The 27,404-nt window shown below is 41.9% G+C and overlaps 1 protein-coding gene across 7 annotated transcripts in view; it reads left to right on the top strand.

The window, feature by feature from the left end:
• The window catches only part of ST7 (suppression of tumorigenicity 7), a 221,206-nt gene that overhangs the window by 174,336 nt on the left and 19,466 nt on the right, over positions 1 to 27,404 (top strand). For 6 of the 7 annotated variants that reach the window (XM_034768836.1, XM_034768849.1, XM_034768864.1 and 3 more), the window contains 3 exons: positions 6,479 to 6,551; positions 8,141 to 8,243; positions 27,008 to 27,158. In XM_034768836.1, the coding sequence (XP_034624727.1) occupies positions 6,479 to 6,551; positions 8,141 to 8,243; positions 27,008 to 27,158 (327 nt within the window). The remainder of the gene's footprint in view (positions 1 to 6,478; positions 6,552 to 8,140; positions 8,244 to 27,007; positions 27,159 to 27,404) is intronic. The other variant, XM_034768843.1, reaches the window with a different exon arrangement.

The raw sequence follows: 27,404 nt of genomic DNA, 5'->3' as shown, positions 1-27,404 counted from the left end.
AGGTCAAACCCAAGCCTGCTGCGTCCTTCTGCTAGTGATGTATGTCAGGGAAGATCTCCACAGTGGGGAACAGCAACATCAGGAGAATGAGCAAAATCTTTTCTCCATTAAATTCTCTTCTTGGACTCTATCAATCTTATTTAAGGACTGATTTCCTCCCTTCATTTCAATATTGCTTCTCACTCAACTAGGTCTCTACAGCAGCTGTGCCTGTCCATTCATACTATCTGGTCCAGTTTTGCCTTTGATTCCTGTAGCCTATTTCTGTTTTCCTCTATTTGCAAAGAAGATGCAGGAGAAAATCACAGGGAAATGGACAAAGACCTAAACTAGCTGTGCAGAACTTCTTCATTATCCTCAGCTAGGGAGGAGTGGTTCATTTCCTCAAGAAATTATTAAATCATACTCTGCAAATCAAAGGAGTTGAATTGCTTGATCAAAGTATTTATCAGTTTCTGAAACTGAAACATGAACTTTATAGGAAATGTTTATAATCAGCTAGTGAACCTCAGAAAAGTTTGTTCAAACTGAGCAAATCCAAACAGTGCAAATGCTATAGTTCCACTCTCTCATACTAAAAAAATTCTCCTTTTGTGCTGAAATTCATACTGTACCTTATCATAGGGCCAGGATCTGCCCCTTATAGTTTTGTTCAACTGTAGGCTACTCACACAAGTGTGACAGAAAACCTGCACTGCCTGAGTATTAAACAGACTAACAGAAAAACAGGACTACTGCATGCTGCATGTACAATGAAAATACCCTGATAGATGATCTTGTTCATCCTCCTGCCAGTGCAGGATTGTTCCCTACAGTATATTTTCTAGTACTTTGTCCAGTATAGCTTAAAATGACTCAAGTGATGACCACTTACCACTTCTCGTGGGAGATTGTATTGCAGTCTAATTGCTTCTCTGTCAAGATGTTTTCCTCCTGATATTCAACCTACATTTCCCTTTGGTTAATTTCATCCCATTATTCTAGCTTTTAACCCCTTGGAACAGCTTCAACAATTCTTCTCTTTCCATGATGATTACATCTCCCCTTTGTCATCACGGAGTCAGGCTACACATGTTTACTGTTGCTCATTTAGTCCTTCCTCATAAATCAATCCCTCTAGCCCTTTTATCACCTGTGAAGAACATGGGAATTATCTGCATTGATTTCCGTTAATGTTTATATATATAATCTCTGGAGTTGGTGGCTATTGTATGATGTCTAAAAAGTGACTAAGGGGTAAATCCTTACCCAAAACAGTGGCTGTAGACAGAATTCAGTTGACTGGTGCTCACATGGACAATACCAGGAATCCACTGTAGGGAGACTACTTCCAATCCCGTGTAGGTGAAATGCAAAAAATAGTTTGGTCAAGTTCAGAAGTCCTGCTCAGAACCTTAGAAGATCTTCAGGGAGGACCTTTGCAATAAAAAAGACAGCCTGTTGCTTAAGAGAGAAACACTAACTGGGGGTTCAGGCTGTCCAAGATACAGCAGTTGTAAGGGTAGCCTGTCTTGTCTAGCCCCAATGCATTGAGGGTGCCTGGCTTAAGCAGAATGTACTTAAATTGGCAAAAGAAGGCTAAGTTTGAGATGAGACAAGATATGTTTAGGCGTTAGTTACTTTAACCCTTTTCTCTTTGCTTGTGATTTTCCTATGGATAAATAAATCATACTCTCTTCCAAACCAGGCATTTTCTGTCATTGCTTTTAGGAGCTGGTCACAACTCTCAGAGAGAATTCAATAGCAGGAGTCAATTGGGTAGTTGGCCATGCTGAAGGTAAAGATGGTTGGTAAACAAGGGGTGGTGTAGTCTGGTGATCCCATCTAAAAGTAAGCAGGACCACGGGGTTGCACCCTGACAGTTGTTCAGATATAGGCCCATTACTGTAAAGAAGCGCCCACAGAGAGATTGAGAGGGATCACTGGTGCAGCAAACCTCTGAACCATAACACCATCCTTAATCATTTTTGTTGCTCTTCTCATAATTGCTTCCAGGTTTTTGACATATCTTCGGTTTCGTATTGAGGTGTACATAAATGAATCCAGTACTCTAGATGTAATCTTTCCAGTGCCATATAGAAAGGGACTAGCATCTCCCTTGACTGACATGATCTCTTTGTTTATGCAACCCAGAATTATGGCCCTCTAGCAGCACTGCACTTAAGCACATACTTAGGTCCCTTTAACTTCACTAGGACTACTCGCATGAGTTAAGCACATAGCCCCAGTTCAGTAAAGCACTTACCTAACATGGGGTATTTTTGGTCATAAGTAGAATAACTTATTAATTGTTAATAAACACAAAATTCAGCTAAAGTGACTGCTTATGCAACACACCCATCTTTCAGCAGCCCAGTGTCAACATTTAGGGGCTCTTGATGACTTGGACGGAGATGATTCAATTTTTTCCTTTCCATATTTACCATTTCCAATTGTAGCTGCTATTGTGGTGGGAATAACAGATCACATGACAGCGCCTGGCACATTCTGCTTTCTACCATAATATAGTCAATAATAATCATTAGCATCATCATAATATGGACACAATGCTATGTTCACAGCTCCTTTAATATTGTTAAATAGCAAAAGAAACATCTTGTGAAGCAAGCCACCATTAAGAATTTACTTTCTCATCCCTTTCTTTACCTGAGGTGCTATATGCCACAGAAGGTTAGTCCAAGGAAAATAATCATAAATTAAGTGTACCTTCTAGAGACAAGAGCAGTAAAGAATGAAATCCTTCTTTGGATTCATACGTCAGAGCTTATTAGGGAAAAATATCCTCAAGGTTTTGACACTTGGATAGCAGTTGCATATTTCAGCACACTGCGGGAGCTCCATTTGCTGTCACAAGAGGATGGGAAACAATGTATGTAGAGATGCTTTGCCAGATGGCTTTACAAGCTGGAGACACTAATTTATGAAGAACTTTAACTTTGGTTCCTGACAGATGAGTTATCTCTTAGGACTAGTTTAGACTTGATTCCCAAAGTACAAGCTAAATTTAATTTGTAACCAGCCATAATTCTACTCTGCTTCTATCTCAATGTGAGGATCCCAAGTAGGAACTAAAGCCTCCATTGGGCAATATTCAAATTTGTATAATGTGGTCTGCTTCAGAGCAGGCAAAATAAAACAACAAAAAAAGGCCTGACCCTCCATAGAGAAATCTGCAGAACAACACACACGTACATTTGTCTGTATTGCTTCATTTTCCATCCCTGAAAAGCATTTCAGTAGGAGAATGGGCCACCCGTCAAAGATACAATAGTCATTCAGATAGTTGCTCCTTGGCCATTACCCTACAGTGTCACCACACGTCATAATTTCGATCCCATGGCTTCTGCTGACCACTAGACAGTAATGGATGATCTAACATGAGAAAATCTTCTTGGAACCCTATCTTTCGGAGATTTTTGTATTGTGTGATTTAATGGTTCCAGCACAATAGGTTACGCATTAGTTGGACCTAATGTATGAAAATCTCCCTTTGCATACTGAAGTCCTGGCCTCTTTTGCTGCTTGGCACATCCAAGAGGTTTAATTCTTTGGTAGATGAAAATGAGAAGGCAACTTTTTCTTGCATTCAAATTGCTTTTTGCTGAAGTTTCACATCCCCCCCCCTCGAGAGCCTCTCCCTTCCTTCTGTTTTTCAGTCCCATTAAAATGGTTAAAGTTGATTGAAAAAGAGAGGGGAGATGTCACTGCACCAGCCAAGGAGTTCTGGGGTTTGCTGCTTCACCACACCAGGAAGAAGTGGAAGAGCTCTGTCTTCCACTCCCTGTTACTTTAACGCCCCTGCCTTATGGGAAGTAGCATGCTGCCTATGAAAATATATTTCTAGGGATTTCAAGTTAGTATAGTCCTCATGTCCTGGTTTACTGGTGTCAAACACTTTTAGGCCCTGATCCTGCGTCCATTGAAGTCAACAGCTAAGCTCCCACTGTCTTCAGTGGTACAGGATTAGGCTCTAACTGATGGATGCTTCTGAGTTTAGCATAGGCAGATATTCCCCATGTTGTGATGCTGGATTGATGGCTGTAAGAGCTCGGAAAAACCCTTTTCACAAAAGAAAAAAAATTATATCTGCTACTTCAAAACGCATTAAAAGCTGTAAGTAGATCAGAACTCTGAAACAATAATTTTCCATTTTTAACTCTGCTCCCTAAAAGACACTCTGCTTTTTGCTCCTTTTGTGATTTGATGAGTAACTTTATGTTGCTGAAAGGCTGAAACTGGTGTGATCCAAAAAGATCAATTCTGTTTCTTGAAAGTTCTTAACTCCTAATATCAAGAACAACCTGGCATAAATATGGTCATTGGAACAGAACATAAATATATTAACCTACTGCAATGATGGATGAATGGATCTGCAGCTAGCTTCAATTATAGCATAGTAATGTCCATATCTCTCATTCCAACACTGCCATGCATATTGTTGATTTTAATTACTAGTCACTATAATTACATAGTTTAGTGACATTATAGTTGGACCTGGTTTGTGGAAACATACAACGTTAACTCCATGAGTAGTACCTGTAGCATTAATACATTAAAAAAGACAATGTAAAGAATTAACAGTTGGGACTTTCAAAAGTACCTAAGTCATGAAATCCTGCTCTAACAGAACAATGTTCCCTTGAGTTGCAAACTGATTATCACTTCAAGAGTTTTTTTTTCTCTTACTTAATTGGCCTCTCAGAGTTGGTAAGACAACTCCCACCTGTTCATGCTCTTGTATGTGTGTATATATATCTCCTCAATATTTATTCCACTCTATATGCATCCGAAGAAGTGGGCTGTAGTCCACGAGAGCTTATGCTCTAATAAATTTGTTAGTCTCTAAGGTGCCACAAGTACTCCTGTTCTTTTGCGGATACAGACTAACACGGCTGCTACTCTGAAAACTGATCATGAATAAGTAAAGTAAAGAGTGGTATCCAGTAAGGCATGATTTATCGATTCTCACTCACCATCTTCTCTTAGGAGCCCTCTCTTGCAACGTGCTAGGCGTTTCCTCTGAGGCTCTAAGTGTCCTTCCCTCCAGTTGACCTCAGTAGAAGTTGAGGGCATTCAGCACCCCTCAAGCATCTCTCAGCACCTCACATAACTTGGTCCTTAGTGCTACTTCCCAGTGTCCTTCATTATTCAGTATATCAAAAATAGAATGAGTAAGAGTTACAGGTTTTTTAGAACTGTGCTCCAGAGTTTAGAATCATAGAAGATCAGGGTTGGAAGAGACCTCAGGAGGTCATCTAGTCCAACCCCCTGCTCAAAGCAGGACCAATCCCCAACTAAATCATCCCAGCCAGGGCTTTGTCAAGCCTGACTTTAAAAACCTCTAAGGAAGGAGATTCCACCACCTCCCTAGGTAGCCCATTCCAGTGCTTCACTACCCTCCTAGCTGTCCCAATTCTTGCTTAGAACCATAGTCCCACTGTAATTATATAAAGTATATTTATTTTAGTGGATTATATGTAGTATACAAATTTTAAATAAGCTATAATTGTAATGCTTTTACAGGGAATAGTGCTTCCTACAGTGAATAGTCCCATTGCTTTAATGAGCTCTATTCATGGTAGTAGGCATTATTTTCATTGATACAACAACTGTTTACAGGAGTAGGGCCTTCATTTCTTTCTCACTCAGCTGTTATCTTAAATGTAGCCTAAATGCTAAACAGTTTAAAAGACAGTTTATAATATCTGTCTAGGAGAGCTAGGTAACGTAGTGTAGAATTAATTTCTGCTTTTATTTACAGTGGAAGCTATTGGGCCATATTCATTTGTACCCTCCAGATCTTTGTGCCACTCTGGTGATGAAAAGTAGCCATAAACCTGACTGAACTAACAGTGTAAGCCAGGTTTATAGGTGACTTGTGTCACTGGAGCAGAACATACCAGTTATTATGGCCCAGTGTTTCCACAAGCGACAAAACATATTACACTGCTGTTAATATTTAAATGCAGTAAATTAGTAAATGTTGGCTTGACTTTCATAGTCATGATTACTAAAAGAAAGGAAGGGAATAAGACACAGTAAATAGACACCCACCAGCTGTTTCTGGATATAGATGTATTTCCTAATCTACTGAAAGAATTTACCTTTTCTAAGTTGCATATGTGTTTGTATATGAACATAATGAATTCTTTAATTCAATCCCTGTAGTATCAGAAAAAGATCACTCTGAATGTGTTTGCTAATTAGATCATTTAATGACTACATGGCACAATCAGATTATCATTAATTCAGGGTTTAAAAATATGATAATTCTTATTTGAGTGGCATTTTCACAAGCACCCGATTGACTTAGAAGCACAACTTAGTCCTCCTAAATCACTTGGGTGTTTTTGATATCCCGCTATTTATTAATTTAGATATTATGCTGACCTGAAGAATTATTCCAACATTTATTTTCTCTTTCTGCAAATGTTCAAGGGTTTCAATATTTATTTATTCTGTATTTTCCTTTCAACAGATATAAGCTTACCAAAATCAGCAACGATATGCTACACAGCTGCACTGCTCAAAGCCAGAGCTGTCTCTGACAAGTAAGTCCATAAGAACTTCTGACCAGCAAAATTCCTTACTGTAAACTCACTAACGTTTAACTGCAGATTTCTCTTCAGTGACCGGTGAGGTCCCACACCCTGAAAACCTGATGTCCTAGCAGGAGAAATTTTGGCCTGCAGCAAATTTAGAATATGGTTTTTATAAAGAGGAATTTTCAGTAATTATCAAATATTGTACCTCACCAATGGTTAAAAGGGGGAAAAATGACTTCAATTAAATTACTTTATTTTAATTTTTATTTATACTATCTGGCTGAGCAATGGCTTCTTGGATAGTATTATAATGAAAATGCATCTGGGAGGTGCTGTGTGGCTGGTCATCTTCACCTTGTATCAAACAGAACCAAGAAAGGTAAAATAACATAACTGCACTAATAGCAATTTTCTTCGACAACTACTATCATAGCAGTGTTCATCTACTTGATTTTAGGCAGGTAGATTTAGCACTTACTATGTAAGGGTTCCTGACAGGTCAATGGAAATAGATGGTATACGTGTTTTTAAAGACACAAATGTTTGCTTAATTCCTGATACGGTTTTCTCTTAGGACACAGCCCTCCAAGGTTCTGAGCACTCCTATGTGGTGCTGAATGTCATCGACTCCTCCTGAAGTCAGCTGGAGTTGAGAATGTTCAGCCCTTCGCAAGAACGCTCAGCACCTTGCAGGATCAAGCCCTAAGAGCCAGATTCTGCTCTTGGATGCGTGCACACAAATTCCAAGCTGGAGGAGTTGTGTATACGTATCTTGGGGGGGAATGTGGCCCTAAAGTTGGAAAGCAAGCGGAGTGGAAAGTCGCTTTCTTTCCTGACGTCAGACAGTTTGCTTTTAAGTGAATGTGCACTTCAAGATCTAAGTAATTTTCTTTCATTCTTTTTATCCTGTAGATCGCCAGTACCTACTGCAACATCTTTCCTCCCTACACAGCGACTCCAGCTTGGGAGGGCAGGGCTAAGGTTGTCACAGCTTTCCCTGTGGTGTCTGCCTGCCAAGTACAGCTCTGGAGTTAGCCGTGGGGTGTGAGGTGAGAAAGAGATTGCATGGTCTGGTTTTTCATTCACTGGGGCAGATGATTTGCCCACAGTTTGGGCATCCAACCCTCGCTGGTACAACTGAAAGTAGACCACCCGCTACTGCTGCTGTACCATGCTTTAATCCCAACCTGACCCAGGGGCATTGGGTTGGGAACCTCCCTAAAATCTCCCCAAATATGTTTTTAATAGAAAGACGCTAACAATTACTTAACATTATTTTCTATTTTTCGGAAACTTCTGCCTTGATAAACGCCCCAAGTAAGGTACTATAGAAAATTTAGTTTAGCAGCGTAGAAAGAATTGACTGTTTGAACTTACTTCCTGCCATGATTAGATGCAAACATGCTTTCCACTTCTGCAGGGATTTTCATTGGCCTTGATGTAATAGGTCATTCAGAGTTTCCATTTACTATGGAAGTTTGGAGAGCATAGGAAATTGTCTCAGCCTGGTTACACCGGCCCTTGGTCTAGATTTCTTTCTGGCTTTTACTTGCTAGCATTTCTGACCTAATGTATTTGTTTCTTTGCTTTTGCAGATTTTCTCCAGAGGCTGCCTCAAGGCGAGGACTGAGTACAGCAGAGATGAATGCAGTAGAAGCTATTCACAGAGCAGTAGAATTTAATCCACATGTGCCAAAAGTGAGTATGGAGAAATCACTGTCATAAATTTTAACAAAACAGGAGACATATCCTTTGGTTTTAAAGAGGTAGAGTAGCACGTGGTGGTTGTGGGAAGGAGAGCAGACAGAGGAGGGTGAAGGGGCTAATGTTTGTACCCTGCTATACGCATGTGGGGAGCATTTGAAATTTCTCGTTAGATACCATAGGAAACAGACATGTCACCTAATATTAGGTCTTGAAACTTTAAGTATTAACTGATAAAATTCTGTCAGTCTGAATATCAACAAAATACTGGACATTGACAATAGGCACCCTGATGCCACATTGATGAACACATTAGAAGTATCCATGTAGATAGATTATTCCTTAAATAATCGTATACAATGACAATAATAGAAAAGATCTTCAGGTTAAAAAAAATGGTTGTCTGTATTTCCTGGATCACACATAGGATATATTTTCAGCATGCTGCAAAGGGACTTATGTTCACATTTCCTGTTATGCTGCATATAAATTGTATTTGTAACTCTTCATGCAATGCCCCACCATTAAAACTCCAAACTGTTTAGGGCTTGCTCATTCGTAAATGAAAAATCACAGAAAGGACAATGTTAAAGGTGGAAAGGATTTTTTTTTAATTCCCTCATTCCCTCTCTAGCTATACATCACAGCAGTAAGAGTCCTGGCTTCTGAGCACTAATAGCTAATGCTGCTGCTTATTTTCTCACATGATCCTCAGCACTATGCAGGACCACTGTTAGCAGTGGCAGATAAAAGGAGGATGCTGTGTGAACCAGGAGACTGCGTGAACATTGGCTGATGGATACAGTTGAGCACCAAATCCTCAGCCCTCCTTCTATGCCCTTGTCCGTGAGGGGTAGGAGATAACCCCACACTGCCCCTCTCACTGCAGGAAGGTCCCTTCCCAGTACTGTGCAGAGATTAAATACTTTCCCCGTAAGGTCGATGTACATTTTGCCTTCTCCCACTGACTAGCCACTAACCAGCATGATTCTTTCTAGCAATTCCAGCCTCCATTGTAACAACCAGGAAGCATGTTTTACTGGTCAGTCATTCCATCTCTAGTGGCAGTAAAAGGAGAAAATGATGATATCTTACATTTGCAATCCCAAGGCATTTTACAAATGTAAACCCATGTAGAAACTCTAGACAGGAATCACTTAACCTGCCACTGAAATGCAGCCATCTCTGGGGTACAATGCAGCAGTTGTTTTGAAAGCCCACAATAACACTTCACGATAGATTAGGAGAGAAAAATGAACAATATTATGTTCATTTGAAAGAGCAGGATGGTTAATTTAAGTAAACAGAACATGAATCAAGTTGGAATCTGATCGGGACACCATAATTAACACCCTCAATCTTATGAAAAATGCGGTAGGATCTTTAATATTCCCAAATGGTCGTGATTATTATTAATTATTTATTTGTATTACCTTAATGCCCAGAAGCCCTAGTCATGGACCAGGACCCCACTGTGCGAGGTGCCTCACAAACACAGAAGAAAAAGACAGTCCCTGCCCCAGAGAGCATAATCTTGAATTTCCTTTTTTCTTGCCTCAGTTGAAAGAAGCCAGTCATTTTATAGTATACTGTAAAGGTCCAAGCAGGCTAGTGTATTGCTATATTTTTCAGAATATACTTGGAATGGAAACTTAAACTCCAAAATGGTGGGGCAGTTTTGCACTGCTGAGACTTACGGATCTGGGTATGGGAGAATTCCCCGCCATGTAGGCAAATCCTTGGCTTTAGAACCTGGGTAGCAGCACCTTTTGCAACCCATTCCTGACTACTGGTGCAAGGGCCCTGGCCAAGGAAAAGGTGAAATGGCTGAAGCTCCCTTATTGCCTGACAATCCCTGGTGGCCCTAATTCATGTTGCTATTCTAATTTAGAATCAGGGGATCACAAAGGTGGCTTAAGGTCACCTTTGCGCACATGCACGCACATGAATATCCAAGCTATGCTGAATACCCCATGGCCACACTTAAAGAGTGGGAATCGAATTTAGTGATCAGCGTAGAAAAAGGAATAGAAAATGGAACATGCATCAGTTATCATGTTTGCGATGTAATAAAAGGGAGTAACAGGTGCATCAAAACACCCATTATAATATTAAAACTGTAATGTGTAATATAGCTTAACATACAGTATCACTGTAATTTCTTGTACACATACTGTGCTGCATTAGCTAAAAGGTTAGCAAGGGAGATTTAGGTTTGATATTGGGAAAACTTTCTAACTGTAAGGATAGTTGAGCTCTGGAATAGGCTTCCAAGGATGGTTGTGGAACCCCCATCATTGGAGGTTTTTAAGAACACACTGGACAAACACCTGTCTGAGATGGTCTAGGTTTACTTGGTCCTACCTCAGCGCAGGCGGCTGGACTTCATGACCTCTCAAGTCCCCTTTCACCGCGTATATTTCTATGATTCCATGAATCATGTAGCAATAATATGTTAGCAGTAATAATGTTATGCAAATAATATGAGTATACACCCTCATATTCAGCCTTAATTCTGACTGAAATAGCATCACATATCCTCTTAATGAAATTTAGATAAGAAAATTTAGCAGCTTGCAGCACAGGAAAGCTAACAATGCCACATTGCTAATATGTGTTGCAATTGGCATCAGAGCTTCTGCAGGATTTCAGTAATGAGTCTCTCCCTCTTTAGAATAAGAAAAAAATAAGTTATACTGATGACACCAAAAACTGAGTAATTGTTTAAAGTCTTTGGAAAGTCATCTGCTGAATATGAGCTTCCAAGTGCAGTATTGTGGCTAAAACAGCTAATGCAATCTTTGGATGCATAAACGAGGGAATTTTGAGTAGAGATGATATTTTACCTCTGCATTTGACACTGGTGTAACCTATATTGGAATGCTCTGTCCAGTTCTGGTGTACACAATTTAGAAGTGTGTTGATACATTGGAGAAGGTTCAGAGAAGAGCCACAAGAACGATTAAAGGATTGGAAAAATTGTGATTGATTAAAAGAGCTCAATGTATTTAGTTTAACAAAGAGAAGGCTAAGGGGTGACTTGATTACAGCATTTAAGTACCAATATGGGAAACAAATATTGATAAAGAGCTCTTCAGCAGATAAAGGTATAAGGGCTGGAAGTTGAAGCTGGACAAATCCAAACAGGAAATAAGATGAACATTTTTAACAGAGAGCAGTTAACTTTTGGAACAATTTACCAATGGTTGTGGTGAATTCTCCATCACTGGAAATTTTTAAATCAAGATTGGATGTTTTTCTAAGAGATATTTTCTAGTTCAAAGAGGAATTATTTTGTGGCCTGTGTTACACAGGAGGTCAGACTAGATGATCACAATGGTCCCTTCTGGCCTTGGATTCTATGAATCTAGCCAAGTTCCCAGCTGTACCATTGAGAATAGGCAGGGAACAACATTACTGAGGATGGAAGGTATAAATGGTCCTCTGCATTTCTTTGTTTTCACAATTTCCAGCTCAGATACTTGCAACCTAGCATCCTCAGAGCCACTGCATATCCCAGAATGTTTTCTTCATCTTAGAATTAAAGTCTGAACTAGAAAAATGAGATTCAAAAGAGAACTCTCGAGGAAACAGGAAAAGATGGGAACGGTGCTGGAACCTGGTGGGAGGGATTGCTGAGTTAGACATAGAAGATATAGGGTGTCCAGTATCCACCTGTAACCTGATACCACTTTATTTATGACAGACATTGAGTTCCAATATGCAGTCACGCACTCCTCCATGTTCTATTTATTTTTCCCTGAGAGAGGTAAAGTCTTTGCATGGGATACAAATACATTCAAGGCTGGCCTCGTAATTTTCCTAAAGTCCTTAAAATGGAACATTTTAAATAATCCCAGATCCCAGTGCTTATATACCAGTATGGTATGCACCTTAGAAATACCTACTCTAAATATATAAACCAGTTTGTACTGCACCATTCCAAAGTACTTTTTAGCAGTTCTGTAATATAAAGAGATTCATATGAGAAAAGGCAAATACAGTGACTCTTTCCCTGAGAATCATTTCCATTAGGTAAACTCATCTGCTGTCCCTTACAAGTGGATTTGAACACAAAGTCACTGATTTTTCTTGGGCCCTTTGGAAATAAGGAAAATGGAAATGGCTAGCAAGCTTAGGCTGGCCACAGAACTTTGTGTTTCATATCAGCTTAGCAGTCACGAACCTCTCTAATCTCCAGTATCTGTTGGCAGCTTGACAAAATCTGAATCTTTCTATTTGGAAAGGAGGGACATTCTTTAAACATCAGTGATGAAAAATGCACATAGATTTTCACCTCTGTTGTTGTCACTGAGGTGCACCTAATTTCACGGATGTTAAGTGATTTCACATCATCCTGGGTTTCCCTTTGTAAAGAGCTAACATCACCGGAGGTTCCTTTTTCAAAGGCTTTATATGGCTTAAGGCAGGGGTGAGCAAACTATGGTCCACATCTGTCCCGCCTGCCGATTTAATCCAGCCCTCAAGCTCCTGCTGGGGAGCGGGGTCTGGGGCTTGCCCCGCTCCCGTGCTCCAGCCGGGGAGCAGTGTTGGGAGCCTCTCCGTGTGGCTCCCAGAAGTAGTGGCATGTCTCCCCTCCGGCTCCTAAATTTAGGGACAGCCAGAGGACTCTGTGCGCTGCCCCCACCCCAAGTGCCGATCCCGCAGCTACCATTGGCCAGGAACTGCGTCCAATTTGAGCTGCAGGGGTGGCGCCTGCGGACAGGGCAGCATGCAGAGCCACCTGGCTGCGCCTCAGCGTAGGAGCTGGAAGGGGGACATGCCGCTGCTTCCGGGAGCTGCTTGAGGTAAGCGCCACCCTGAGCCCCTCCCATGCCCCAACCCCCGCCTCAGCCCTGATCCCCCTCCCGCCCTCCGAACCCCTTGATCGCAGCCCGGAGCACCCTCCTGCACCCCAAACCCCTCATCTCCAGCCTCACCCAGAGTCTGCACCCCCAGTCAGAGCCCTCAACACCACCCCCCCACACACCCCAAACCCCTGCCCGAGCCTGGAGCCCGCTCCTGCACCCTGAACTCATTTCTGGACCCACCCCAGAGCCCACACCCCCAGCCAGAGCCCTGACCCCCTCCTGCACCTCAACCCCAATTTTGTGAGCCTTCATGGCCTGCCATACAATTTCCATACTCAGATGTGGCCCTCGGGCCAAAAAGTTTGCCCACCCAGGCTTAAGGTCTCTCTTAAAACAGTGTGCATTGCTGGAAGGCTTTTTCTCTGCTAATAGTTATTCGTGGCACTGGGCACCTCCTCCATTTTTATTGTGTTTCAGTGACAATTTCACTTTCCTCTTACACCCACCACCAGCCCAATGGTGCCTGAGGCACTGGTGACATTTTTTTTGCTGAGTCTGGCAAAGTGGTTCAGACACACACACAAGTGAGGGAAGTTTGACAGTGTCCTTTTACTTGAGCTGACATGGGGTCTGTGAGAAGGAACAGGCTGGGCAAGCAGAGACTTTTCAGTTAGTACGAGAGAGAGGGAAAGAGCAGATGAGGAGGCAGTGTCAATACCAGGAGATGAAGTCAGGACAGGGAACAAAGAAAGCAAAGTGCCGTATAAATGATGATAATAACTAATGACATCACAACTGAATTGGCAAGTCTTGTGCTGGGAATCTTGTCCTACAGATCTGATATATTGGATCATATCATTGTTATCCTCATCTTCCTTCCCCACTGTCCTTCTATTCTTTGTACCTCTCACCTCTTGAATCAGAGATGGTCAAAAAATTTAAACAAAGTATTTGTGATTTTTTTAATGTTTCACAGAAAAACGTTGTTTTTCAACCAGCTCGTAGTAATTGAAATTCTTCTGCATGTTTCAACCATCTCTCTCTTAAATTAGGTTGCAAGGACTGTTTCTGCTACCTAGCACCATAAAGTGCTGTTGCTGACAGGGCCTTTTGGCGCTGCCGAACTACATATAAAACAAGGCTTTTCCTTTTCTAAAAATAGTTGTATCTCCAGATTCTTGCAGGCATCATTGAATAAGTGGGGCTGCAGGAGGGATTTGAGTGAAAAAGGGTAGTGTCATTAGGGACTAGCTCAGAGAGAGTGCTCCATGCATAAGGAACGGCATGGAATAATGCATGGAAACAGTTTGTGTGTGTGTAAAATACACACACATATACACAAAGATTTTGTAGGCACTCACTTGGGATTACTTACCTGACTCAGTACGCTCATCTGTAAGGCAGTCATCCCAAATTCGTGCTCATAAAATATCACACCTGTCTCTGAGGTGTTCCTTATTCATGGAACACCCTTTCTGAACTGATCTGCAAGGCCACTACCCTCTGTGCATTCAAATCCCACCTGAAGACCCACTTCTCCTGTGACACTATAAGAAATTAGCCATCCAATAATGGCAGGAAGAGAGCCAACAGAGGATCATCTATGTAACTAACTAGAAAAATAACATTAGAAGTCTGGCCTACACAGAGTTGCCCTAGTTTTTACAAGCCAGGTTTAAATCGATTTAAGATTGCCCACACCAATATAACTAAACCAATTTAAAAATTGATTTTACTTTAACTATTTTTAGTTTTGTGTGTTGACAGGTCCTTAGCAAAATATGGCCAGTCATCACCTGAATACTCCTTCCCCCTTCTCTTTTCTGATTATCTTTTTAATTTGTCTTCAGACCAGAGACAATGCCTCCCTGTTTGTGCAGCACCTAGTACATTGTAGAAATAAATAATACAAATAAATTAATATGCCACACAAGAAATTCATGTATTCTGCGTATATCATGTATATTACAGAAAAGCTATTCCAGAAACATTTTAGAGAGATTTTAAACAATTTAATGCAAGTTTTTAAAAAATTTCTTCACCCATAAAGTTGGACTTCTTCATTACTATCAGTCCAATTCTATAGGCATCGGAAGGAGTCATGATAAACTGCAAAATTACCTAAAATAGCTTTTTTTGTGCCTGTAAATATCACAACTTTAAAGTCCAGTATCTTGGAACTTACTAAGGATAATGCTATACATCTCGCTGGGACGCTGAAATCTCCCTTATTCCAATGGTATAAAGCTCTTATATTGTAGCTTACATGATTGTAAGACTTTACTGTCACTGGTGCAGGACTGAATATTGCCTGTTATGGGACTCGGGTGTAATTTTACAGGGAAATTGCACATTTGGGAGAAAGGAAGAAACACTTCTCAGTTAGGTTGTTTGTTTGGGGTTTTGTTATTTTTGGGGGGGATTATAAGAAGACAGCTATTTGAAGCTGCTCGGCCATTTGGCATGTTAGAAGTGGTCCCAATAGAGGAGGATTAGTGGTCGGAGTACAACTCTGCAATCAAATAAATTATATATATTCATTCATGTTAACGAAGTAGCAAGAGTCTGTACGTGACTTTGTGATTACACTATATGTACATAGAAATGAAGTTAATCGTGAACTGAAAGCTCTTTGGAAAAGATGCCCTCTCTACCTATCTGTTTGTACAGCACTTAACACAAAGGGGCCCTGATTCTGATTAGGTCTACAGGCATTACAACAATACAAATAATAATTTGCATTTTAGGCTCACTGATTGAGGGGTATACTTCCATATGTATACATGGTGGATTATGCATTGCGAGACAAAATATGGCTTCATTAAATAACAATGCAAACCCAGACCAAGCTGGGAAAGGCAGGCTATTTCAATGCTGGATTGTCACTTTCAGTTGCTGATTTTAGTGGTAGTATTGTTTACATTTATATTATGGTAGCACTAAAGGCCAACCAATTCAGGGTCCCATTGTCCTAGGCGCTGCAGAGACATAGAAAATGTCCCCGCCCCAAACCGCTTACAATCTAAAAGACAAGACATAACAGGTGCATGAGATAACAGCTTGGTCAGGGTGCGGGTGGGGAGTCAGAGTAAGAAAAACAGTAGGATGGTTGTTGAGTTTTATAGGTGGGGCTGGTAGCACCATCTGTTGTTAAGATTGCCTGACAGCTCCTTTTTAGTTGCTCATATTTTGCTGAAATTTTCCATGCCATTTTTCTGCCTTAGGCCGAATTTTTTTGGAAAGTTTCAGCCAAAATGTTTCAGCCATTTTTGAGAACGAAGCTAAAGATGGTTTTTCAATGTTAAAAAAAAAAAGTTCTGGCTACCTTTCCTTTGATAATATCTAGTGTCCCCATGCTGTGGAGCAGGGTCTTGAAATTTGGCATGGGGTATGGCCTTTGTGCCATGGATGTGCCTTTTGCTTTTCCTGTGAGAGTCTTCCCAAATTTGGCCAAATTATAAGCCTCTGAAAAAATCACAGTTCACACATGCTCAGTGGAGACTTATTAGAGTTTAGAAGGCTAAAATCTCCAGAGATTCTGTCTTCAGTGGGCATGCTTGAGCCTCTCACAGCTCATAGTGCTGAGCAGACTGCGCATATACCATCCTTACAGTAAGTGAGAGATGTTCTATATCTCTCCCTGGGCTAGATGGATGCAGTCAGACTTTCCCTGGATTGGGCTGCTCTAGGCTGGGGCTGGGCACCAGTACTGAGAGCAGGGAGCCTGTCTCTCCTGTGCTTTCAGTGGTCCCCTTGCTGGTAACCAGGCACCATGGAGGAGTAACAGCCTGACTGGGAGAAGGGAAAGGAGTAGATTGGGACAAGGAGCCTGGTGAGGCTAGTACTCAAATGGGTGTGGGAAGAGAGCTGGTACTGGAAGTTGGAGGTGGGACTAGTTGGTCAAGGAGACTGGGGCTGAGGACTGGAACTGGGAGCTGCAAGAGGGCAGGGGAAGCTGGAATAAACTGGGAAAGGAGAATGGGACTGAGAGTCAGGGAGAGAGACTGGGACATGGTGAGGAAAAGAGGAGGCGAGATTGAGAGCCAGTTGGCCAGGTGGGAGGGGAACACTAACATCAGATGAAACGCTGAGTGGAGGAAGAAGATTGGACAAGGATAGTAGGACTAGCAACAAGTGGATTGGGATGGGGAGAGTGGAGACAGATCTGATGACGAGCTGGGGTGTGGAGGGAGAACTGGGACTTGTGGAGTAAAGAGACTGCGGCATGTCACTAAAACAAAACTTTTCACAAGGGACCGCTAGCATAACATATATATAACATAACATAAGAGTGGCCATACTGGGTCAGACCTAAGGTCCATCTAGCCCAGTATCCTGTCTTCCAACAGTGGCCAATGCCAGGTATCCCAGAGGAAATGAACAGAACGGGTAATCATCAAGTGATCCAGCTCCTATCGTCCATTCCCAGCTTCTGGAAAACAGAGGCTAGGGACGCCAACGGCATATTGGGCTGTATTAGTAGGAGCATTGCCAGCAGATCGAGGGAAGTGATTATTCCCCTCTATTCGGCACAGGTGAGGCCACACCTGGAACATCGTGTCCAGTTTTGGTCCCCCCACTACAGAAGGGAGGTGGACAAATGGGAGAGAATCCAGCGGAGGGCAACGAAAATTATTAGGGGGCTGGGGCACATGACGTACGAGAAGAGGCTGAGGGAACTGGGGTTATGTAGTGTGCAGAAGAGAAGAGTGAGGGGGGATTTGATAGCAGCCTTCAACTATCTGAAGAGGGGTTCCAAAGAGGATGGAGTTAGGCTGTTCTCAGTGGTGGCAGATGACAGAATAAGAAGCAATGGTCTCAAGTTGCAGTGGGGGAGGTCTAGGTTGGATATTAGGAAACACTATTTCACTAGGAGGGTGGTGAAGCACTGGAATGGGTTACCTAGGGAGGTGGTAGAATCTCCATCCTTAGAGGTTTTAAGGCCCGGCTTGACAAAGCCTTGGCTGGGATGATTTAGTTGGTGTTGGTCCTGCTTTGAGCAGGGGGTTGGACTAGATGACTTCCTGAGGTCTCTTCCAACCCTAATCTTCTATGATTCTATGACCATCCCTGCCCATCATGGCTAATAGCCATTGATGGACTTATCTTCCATGAACTTATCTAGACTAAACGTGTGCCCCTCATATTCTGGGTGCCTGACTTGAGACTCAGGTCTGATTCAATGGGATGTCAATGGAAGCTGTGCTTTGACTATATATAATACTAAGTACTCTGAAAACCGGCCCCACGTGTCTCAAATTGAGCACCCAAAATTAGTGGACACTTCTGGGTAAGTTTTGACCTTATTCTCTCTGTGCCTCAGCTCTCCCATCTGTAAAATGGGATTATAGCTCTCCTTCAACTCACTGGAGTGTTGTGATGCTAAATTAATGTTGGTGAAGCACTGGGATACTATAGTCATGAGTGCTATAGGAATACCATGAGGAAATTAATAATTCTGGCCTCGGACCAGGGTTTGAATAGTCTGCCCTAATTAAGGCCTAGGGCTACATATTGAACAAGGAGGCTAAAACAAAATACACTTCTACCCCGATATAACGCGACCCAATATAACACGAATTTGGATATAACGCAGTAAAGCAGCACTCCAGGGGAGGCGGGGCTGCGCGCTCCGGCGGATCAAAGCAAGTTCGATATAACGCGGTTTCACCTATAACACGGTAAGATTTTTTGGTTCCCGAGGACAGTGTTATATCGGGGTAGAGGTGTATTGAAGACCTGCTCGTAAATTGAGCGCCACCCATTCCATGAACTGAATAAAGCTGGCATCCTGTGGAAAAACTAGTATGTGCTCATGTAATTAGAGACTATCATAATGCGTATGCACAAGGGGGCCAAATAAAAGTTGCACAGGGAACCTTAATTCTGGCATTTCCTAACTTTTTAGTGCTTGAATTTGCAATGTTAATAATGTTCTTTTAACATTAGTTTTTTTGTGTAATAAATTTATCTTCAGCAAAATTGCCACACATCCCGTAGGACACAACAAAATGCAGACACAGGAATCAGTTATAGAGACTAAGACAGGAAATGCAGCCAGGTACAGCAGCATCAATCCTTTATTTATTTTCCATGGGCTAGACTGTAGTAGGGCTATAAGGAAGAGTACGATTCTGTATAGCCACACTGGGATGTGGAAGGGAGTAAAGTCCATACAGCTTTGCAGGACCTACCCAGATATTGGATCCAGCCTGGTGGGGGGCAGTAGGGGCTACGTGCCTGATTTCCCCATCCACGCACCCTCAAATCCTATGATAGTGATAGGCACAAGGAACTCAATCTATTTAGCTTCACAAAGAGAAGGTTAACGGGTGACTTGATCACTGTCTATAAGTGCCACCATGGGCAACAAATATTTGATAATGGGCTCTTCTGCCTAGGAGACATAGGTATAACAAGATCCCAAGTTCAAAGCTAGACAAATTCACACTGGAAATAAGGTACACATTTGCAATAGTGAGGATAATTAATCATTGGAATAGCTTCCCAAAGGCTGTGGTGGATTCTCCATCACTGGCAATTTTTAAATCAGTTGGATGTTTTGCTAAAACATATGCTGTAGTTCAAATAGGAATTATTTTGGGGAAGGTCTGTGGCCTGTGTTTTACAGGAAGTCAGGCTAGATGACCACAGGGGTCCCTTCTGGCCTTAGTGGGTTGGGGGTAGGGGGAGAGGCAGAGAGAGATGTGGAGTAGGTTGAGGAGTAATGGTTTCCCCCCTATACACACACTACCTGGTTCACAGTAGGAATGGGGAGGGTAATGGGCCTTTTACACTATGCTACCTATCTTTCTTACTCCTGCATTACCACAGAAAAGAGATGCTTCAGAGAAATTGTACCTCTCTGAGAGCCGTTCCCTTAGCGAGCTCCTCATGGAGTGGCACACTACTTGCCACCCCATGTGCTGGGCTGAGTGTAAAAGCTCTATAGCCCTAAGTTATTTCTTGTTATTAGCTAAAATAGATAAGGAGTGCTTGTGGCACCTTAGAGACTAACATTTATTTGAGCATAAGCTTTCGTGGGCTACAACCCACTTCATCGGATGCATAGAATGGAACATATAATAAGGAGATATATATACATACAGAGAACATGAAAAGGTGGGAGTTGCTCTACCAACTCTAAGAGGCTTATTAATTAAGATGAGCTACAGCCACAAAAACTTATGCTCAAATAAATTTGTTAGTCTCTAAGGTGCCACAAGTACTCCTGTTCTTTTTGCAGATACACGGCTGCTACTCTGAAAGCTGTCTCTTTGATATGTTGCCTATTTAGCCTGTTAATCGACTTTTCATCTGCATTTGGAACTGCTTCTAGTCTAGTGTAGTGTCAGACTGTTGATGGGCCCTCAAAGCTGGGAGGCTTTTTTTTTTTTTTTTTCCATTCGCCAACTTTTGATCTTGTGTTGATCCCTGGAGCCAGGATCCCAGTGAAGCTGTGGGGGAGAACGATAATTCTGTTTTGCAGGGAATTTCAACATTTTGGGGGGTGGTTCTAAATTGGAATGAAATCAAATTTCAAAATCTCAAAATTCTTCAAGAAACGGAATTGCCATTCTCCACCCAGCTCTCATCTTGATATTAAACCAGGACCTATTCCTGCATGACCTCCATATGGGGAACTTCCATTGAAACATTGGCAGTTCTGTGCACAGAGGGTGGAATTGACCCAAGTGCAGAGGACCAGATCAAGACTTGTTCTGAGGGCTTAATAGGATTTCAGTCACATAGAGGCCTTGTGCCAACCTTCTGCACAAGGGTGAATTTCACCCAAACGACTTGCAAGATTGAGACCATGTTTGGGAAAGTAACCACCACGAACCCTGATCGTGTGTGGTACTGAGTGCTGCACCTTCAGGCCGACGGCTGTTAGAAATATCTTCTGAGTATTGTCATTTTTGGAACTAGGAATAACATGGAGTGGGAGTATAATTGTATATATCATCACAGTTAATTATTGGGTCCAATATTTATTAGCAATTGTCAGAAGTTTTCTTGTTTTGTATCTGTTATTTTTAATTTAATTTTATTTTCGTGACCATGAGGAGACAACAAACAGTAGGTAGGAATCAAAGTAACAAGATTTAATCCAAGAATTCTTTGGGAAAAGGCACTGCTGTTATATTTGTTCTTCTCCAGATAATGAAGTATCTTTGCAAGGCTTTTAATTTTTCCTTTAATTCAAATATTTAAATGTTAAGAATCTGTCTTGCCACTTATTCTAATAGTTGCAAAAGAGAACACTGAGATAGGAGTTAGATATTCTAAAATTGTAAAAATCAAGATAATGCTTTGTAGTTAATGCAGATGTGCTTTTCTGCTAAAAGGTGGAATCTTTGCTTTGAAATATGCAGTAACATTATTTTAAGGGAACCGATAAGAAACATTTCTGACTTCTCTACAGCCCAGAGGCATCCCATCCCTCATGACCGATGAGTCTGGAGTTAACTTTTCATTCCACTCTGTGTGCAGCCCTTGATTCCTTTGACTCCCCTCCCACTCCAAACTATCCATCCGATTAAATGTTTGCTCCCAAACCAGTCCACCTGCTGTTCTCACATGTGCAGTTGAACATCTCTAGGTAAAATCCAAGTATCACACAGACTTCCTCCACGGCAAATTTATCCTCCCCTCCTTCAGTACTGTTGTCTACATCAAAAACAGCACTACTTCTCCCTCCTGGAATTACACACTTATTCACCTTTTCCTATTCTTTAAGCCCCTTTCCTCATCTGCCCAGGTCCTACCTGATTTTTTCAAGCAGAAGATTTATAAGATCTGTGATGGCTTCCCTGTAATAACTCCCCCCCTTCTTCTCCTTCCCCTCTGATCCCGCCTCTTCCTTTCCTTCTTACCCTTTGCTGACTCTGACATCACATTTGTTTCCTCTGCACCTGTCCTCTCAACCCCATCCCTTCGGGGTTATTGACCCACCACGCCTAACACTTACTCTCGCCCTCAGTCTTTTCCTCTCTTCTGCCTCCCATTTGCTCTGCATACAAGCATGGCCTAGTGTCCTCCATTCTCAAAATCAGCCCATGAACGTGACTGTGAAAGGATTATGCTCCCCTACACCCATTTCACTTTGGTCTCTAACTTGGCTGTTAGTGAGTGCCTGTTCAGCTCTTTCCACTCCCTCTGCCCTGCGGTGGATTTTGCAATCCTTGTCCTTCCAGACCAAAGCCAGGGTAGGTGTCTGCATTCCCAGCCCTTTTTAACTTGACAAGCACTTCTGGGTGTGGGGTGGGGCACTGGCTTGATTCTCTTTTCGAAGGCAGATGACCAGTGTGACATACAACAGCTGTTTCTTCAAAAACAAGATACTTAAATAGTGAGTAAAAGCACAGAGTAAAAAGAAGATTTACAGACAAAACAAAGTTAACCACATATCTTTCTTGTCTAGGATTGATCTTTGCTATAAGCTTACCAGGCAGGCTGTCTACCTTCAGTTACCTCAGAGAGAGCATGTTTCTAGTCCATCATGCTGGGCTCCCTTGTCATGCATCTCTGGCTTATGTTCAATCAACTTATTCCTCTGGTGAATGCATTTCCCTACTCCCACCAAAACCAGTCTGCTCACCGCTCCAAAGTTCTGATATAGGTCATCAAATAGCTCCATGTATTATAACAGCTCTTAAACCAAGACTTTATTGCTTTCTCTATCTGTGAGGATGTTCTCAGAGTGTAGACAACCCCCATGCAAAATACATATTCAGGTGTGGGATATAGAAACCATATTTTGGTAGCAGATCATAATATTCCATTAAAATAGGAACATCTATCATCTGAGTATCACAGTAACCTTTCTACCATCCCACATTAGCATGGCCTTACCAAATTCACAATCCATTTTCATAAATTTCACAGTAATAGCATTTAAAAAATGTGGAATTTCACAGTTTCAGATATTTAAATCTTAAATTACATGGAGTTGTAACAAAGCAGGAATATGTATTTTAAAATGGTAAAATATAAACATGTAAAGCCCTTTAGTCAACGTTTCTCAAACTGTGGTCCCGATGCTAAAGGGGGTCAGAAGGCTGTTGTAAAGGCATCATGGTATTACCACGCTTACTTCCGTGCTGCCTTCAGAGCTGGGTGGCCAGAGAGTGGCGGCTGCTGGCTGGGCACCCAGCTCTGAAGGCAGTGCAGAAGTAAGGGTGGCAATACTAACAAGGAGTCTGGTGGCACCTTAAAGACTAACAGATTTATTTGGGCATAAGCTTTCGTGAGTAAAAACCTCACCTCTTCAGATGCATGGCTATGCAGAGGGAGGGAGAAGTAGTGCTGTTTTTGATGTAGACAACAGTACTGAAGGAGGGGAGGATAAAGCTTATGCCCAAATAAATCTGTTAGTCTTTAAGGTGCCACCAGACTCCTTGTTGTTTTCGTAGATACAGACTAACACGGCTACCCCCTGATACTTGGTGGCAATACTGCAACCCTCTAAAATAGCCTTGGGGTCTTTTGGGTCAGGACCCCCAGTTTGAGAAACACTGCCTAGAGCAGGGGTAGGCAACCTATGGCACGCGTGCCGAAGGCGGCACGCGAGCTGATTTTCAGTGGCACTCACACTGCCAGGGTCCAGGCCACCGGTCTGGGGGGCTCTGCATTTTAATTTAATTTTAAATGAAGCTTCTTGAACATTTTAAAAACCTTATTTACTTTACATACAATAATAGTTTAGTTATATATTATAGACTTATAGAAAGAGACCTTCTAAAAACATTAAAATGTATTACTGGCACGGGAAACCTTAAATTAGAGTGAATAAATGAAGACTAGGCACACCACTTCTGAAAGGTTGCCGATCCCTTGCCTATAGCATAGGGTAAAAGTACACAAAAGACCAGATTTCCCAAGGGAGACCAGATTTCATGGTCTGTGATGTGTTTTTCATGGCCATGAATTTGGTAGGGCCCTATATATTAGCAATAGCAGTAGTATAGCTGGTCTGAAAATTTCAAAGTTTTTGAAATTGTGTCAAAGAACATGGAGGAAATTGTGCAGAAATGTTCGCAATTTTTCTCTTCCCTTTGCTGACCAGCTCTAATTATTCCTTGTTTCTGGTAACATCCACAGCATGCTAGGTGCTCTGCAAACAGGCAAGATTAAATGGTCCATTTTCAACTGCTGCATTGACTTCATCTCTTCTAACTCACTTCTGCATCCCCTCCAATCTGGCTTCCACCCTCTCCATTCTACTGAGAATATATTTACCAGATGCTCAAAGTACCTCTTCCTCGCCAAGCCATAGGGCCTTCACTGCATCCTTTCTGCTGCCTTCTTTACTGTTGATCACGCCTTTCCCCTTGACGCCTTATCCTTCCTTTGCTTTCATAGCCATGTTCTCTCATGGTTCTCCTCCTGTCTCCCTTACTGCTCTTTCAGGGACTCCTCTGGCAGCTCCTGTCCTCCTTTCTCTGCAGGTTTCTCTTTTAGTATGTTCCTCTTCTCCCCCTGCATCTTATCTCTTGCCTACCTTCTCTGCTCACCCGGTTTCTACAATCCTCTACATATGGATGATTCAGAAGTCTATATCTCAATGCTTGCTCTGTCCTATTCCATCTAGTCCCACACATCTGCCTCTCCTACATATTGCCTTGGAGGGCCTACTGCCAGCTCACACGCAACACTACCAAAACAGAGCTCAATCATTTACCTCCTATAACCTTCACTTTTCCACCTTTCTCCTTTCTCTCTGTCTCTCGGGCTTGCAATCTTGGTGTCCCCTCTAATTCCCTTCTCCTTCTCTCCACACATCCAGCCTGCCTAAATCTGGTGGTTTTTTTTAACATAATCTTACTAAAATCTCCCTTTCTTTCTATCCTGATGGCTAATGTGCTTGTGAAGCCATTGTTATTTCCCTCTTCCTTCGTGATACCCAAATCACTCGCTTCTAATCCATCCAAACACTGAAGCCAACATTATCCTTGTCTTTGGATCTGACCATATCACCCCACTCTTTAAATCAGCCCACTGGCCATTGCCTGTTGTTTCAAGTTTAAAGTTCTCATCCTAGCCTTCAAGAGTCTGCCTATCTCCACCGCAGTCTAGAACTGGAATCTTGTCTCCCATTGGTGTTCAGTGTTCTCCCTCACCCGCATCACCCTAGCCCTGATGACACCTTCATTTCCTTCTGCCTTTCCCATCTTCATACCTTCTTCTACGCCGCTCTTTATGTATGGAATACACTCCCTGTATCCATGTGCTAGCTCCCCCTGCCACGAACATGCACACACATACATTTTTATTAAAGTATTTCTAAAGATTCCCTTCTTCTACAACACCCACAAATAGAAAAACATGGAAAATATTAGATTAAGAGGGTCAGGAGGATAAGAGGTTTCTCCAAGGTATCTCCGTCCTCTAGATCTCCCAATGGATCTTGTCTGTGTTCAAGACTGTAAACTTTCTGTGCAGAGCACTTTCTTGATAACTGAATCATACAGGGCTGAGCACATTGTTGGCACTTGCAGAAGAAGAAACATTTATACATACTCATAACTCACCCTTTTGTAGTGCAAGGTTATTACTGCTCTGCATCCTAGAAGTAGCACTTTGGTTGTTTATTCCTTTGCTTTCATCATGACCAGACAAGTCATTGGGGAATCAGAAGCGGGTCTCAAAGAAGAACAAGTCATTGTTTAATAACAAGCTCAACTTGTCATCCTGATCTAAGTTTCATTAAGGCCTTGTAACTGATGCTTGGAGAGAAGGGTAGGTCAGAGTTCCCCTTTTCCCCAGTGCTAAAAACACTGGGTTAATACAGTTTCAGAAGACCAAGAAGCAGGTTGTGGAGATTTTTTGTCTTCTTCCCTGAAGGTGAACCCAGGTCCTGGCACAGAGCCGCTTTGCTCTACAGCAAAGAAGAAAGAGTAAGTTACTTGAAGTGGGCTATGTAAAGTCAGGGAAAGACTACCTGTCATCCCTTTCATGGTAAAGCAGGCTGGGAAAGGAGAGGAGTCTTTAAAATACAGATACCTCTCTCTCTCAAAGAATTATTAGGCAGATAGCACCAAAGCAGAAGGAGTCATGTGCTGGTCTGAGAGTCACCCAGCAGATGGAACCTATGGGGAATGTAGATAGAGGCTCAGAGAAGCTCATGCATTTGGACAGATTTGGGGGCTTTAACTACTGCTGTATCATGGACATTCTTGGGATTTCTGTCACTTTGTATTTTGGGGAACTTGTCTCTGTGTTAGACATTGGTATGTCCCATGTTGCAATAAACAACTTGGCCTACGTTTTCTGAAGTGATTTTGGGTGCCCAGCTTGAGTGGTGAATACCGATCCTCTGGAAATCAGGTTGTTTTCAGGTGTTTCATGTTGGGTAACCAAAAATTGAGGCACCCAAAATCACTGTCCATTTCTGTCCTCCTTTGTCCCACCACGGAAGTAGAAGCATCCTGACACTGGTGCAAACTTTACCACATTCATATCCATTAATACACTGATTGTAAGGAAATAGTTTTATGAAGACCTTGTGTATGAGCTAAAATTATTGCCCATTTATTTGGAGAGAGGCTAGATTCTTTAAGCACCTCATTACTTTCTCACATCATTTCTTGTATTATAAATACTTTAATTCAAAAGCTGTTGTAATTCAAGCATCCTGTCTGTTGTGTGTGGGTTTTTTAAATTTCTCTTTCCCTTTGATAAGAGAGACATCTCATTTTGAAATTCTCTGTGGTCCCCAGTACAGCTGAAGAGCACAACATTAACCATCTGGTGGCATATTTTAGTGTTTGGGATAATTCAATAATTATCTTCAAGTGCAGTTTGTGATGTTACATATTTGATGAAACACTTAGGAATAAAAGTACTTTAGAGAAATAGAGCTTTCAGTGTGCATTGAGGAATTGCAAGCAACTACTGTGTTTATTATTACATCTGAAATAATTGCGTTCTCTCTTTCTATTGCAGTATCTACTAGAAATGAAAAGCTTAATACTACCCCCTGAACATATTCTGAAGAGAGGGGACAGTGAAGCAATAGCATATGCTTTCTTTCACCTTCAGCACTGGAAAAGGGTAGAGGGGGCACTGAATCTCTTACATTGTACGTGGGAAGGCAGTAAGTAATTCTCTTTCTCAGAAACATTTTACAGGAATTGAAACAATTTAACCACACATTTCCATGAAGTATTATGAGTAAATAATCATTTATACGGTGCAGGACCTTCCATCGAAGGCGCTCATAGCACTTGAAACCACTAATGAACTAAGCTTCACAGTACCTCTGGGTGGTAGATACGTATTCTTGTTTCATTCTGTAGATGGGTCAAGTTGCCTTTCTTCAGGTCATGCAGGGAAAATTATT

Source organism: Trachemys scripta, chromosome 1 (assembly GCF_013100865.1).
Source record: "Trachemys scripta elegans isolate TJP31775 chromosome 1, CAS_Tse_1.0, whole genome shotgun sequence".
Classification (NCBI taxonomy): Eukaryota; Metazoa; Chordata; order Testudines; family Emydidae; genus Trachemys; species Trachemys scripta.
Note: the sequence above shows the minus strand (reverse complement) of the source record. Positions and strands in the feature narration are given on the sequence as shown.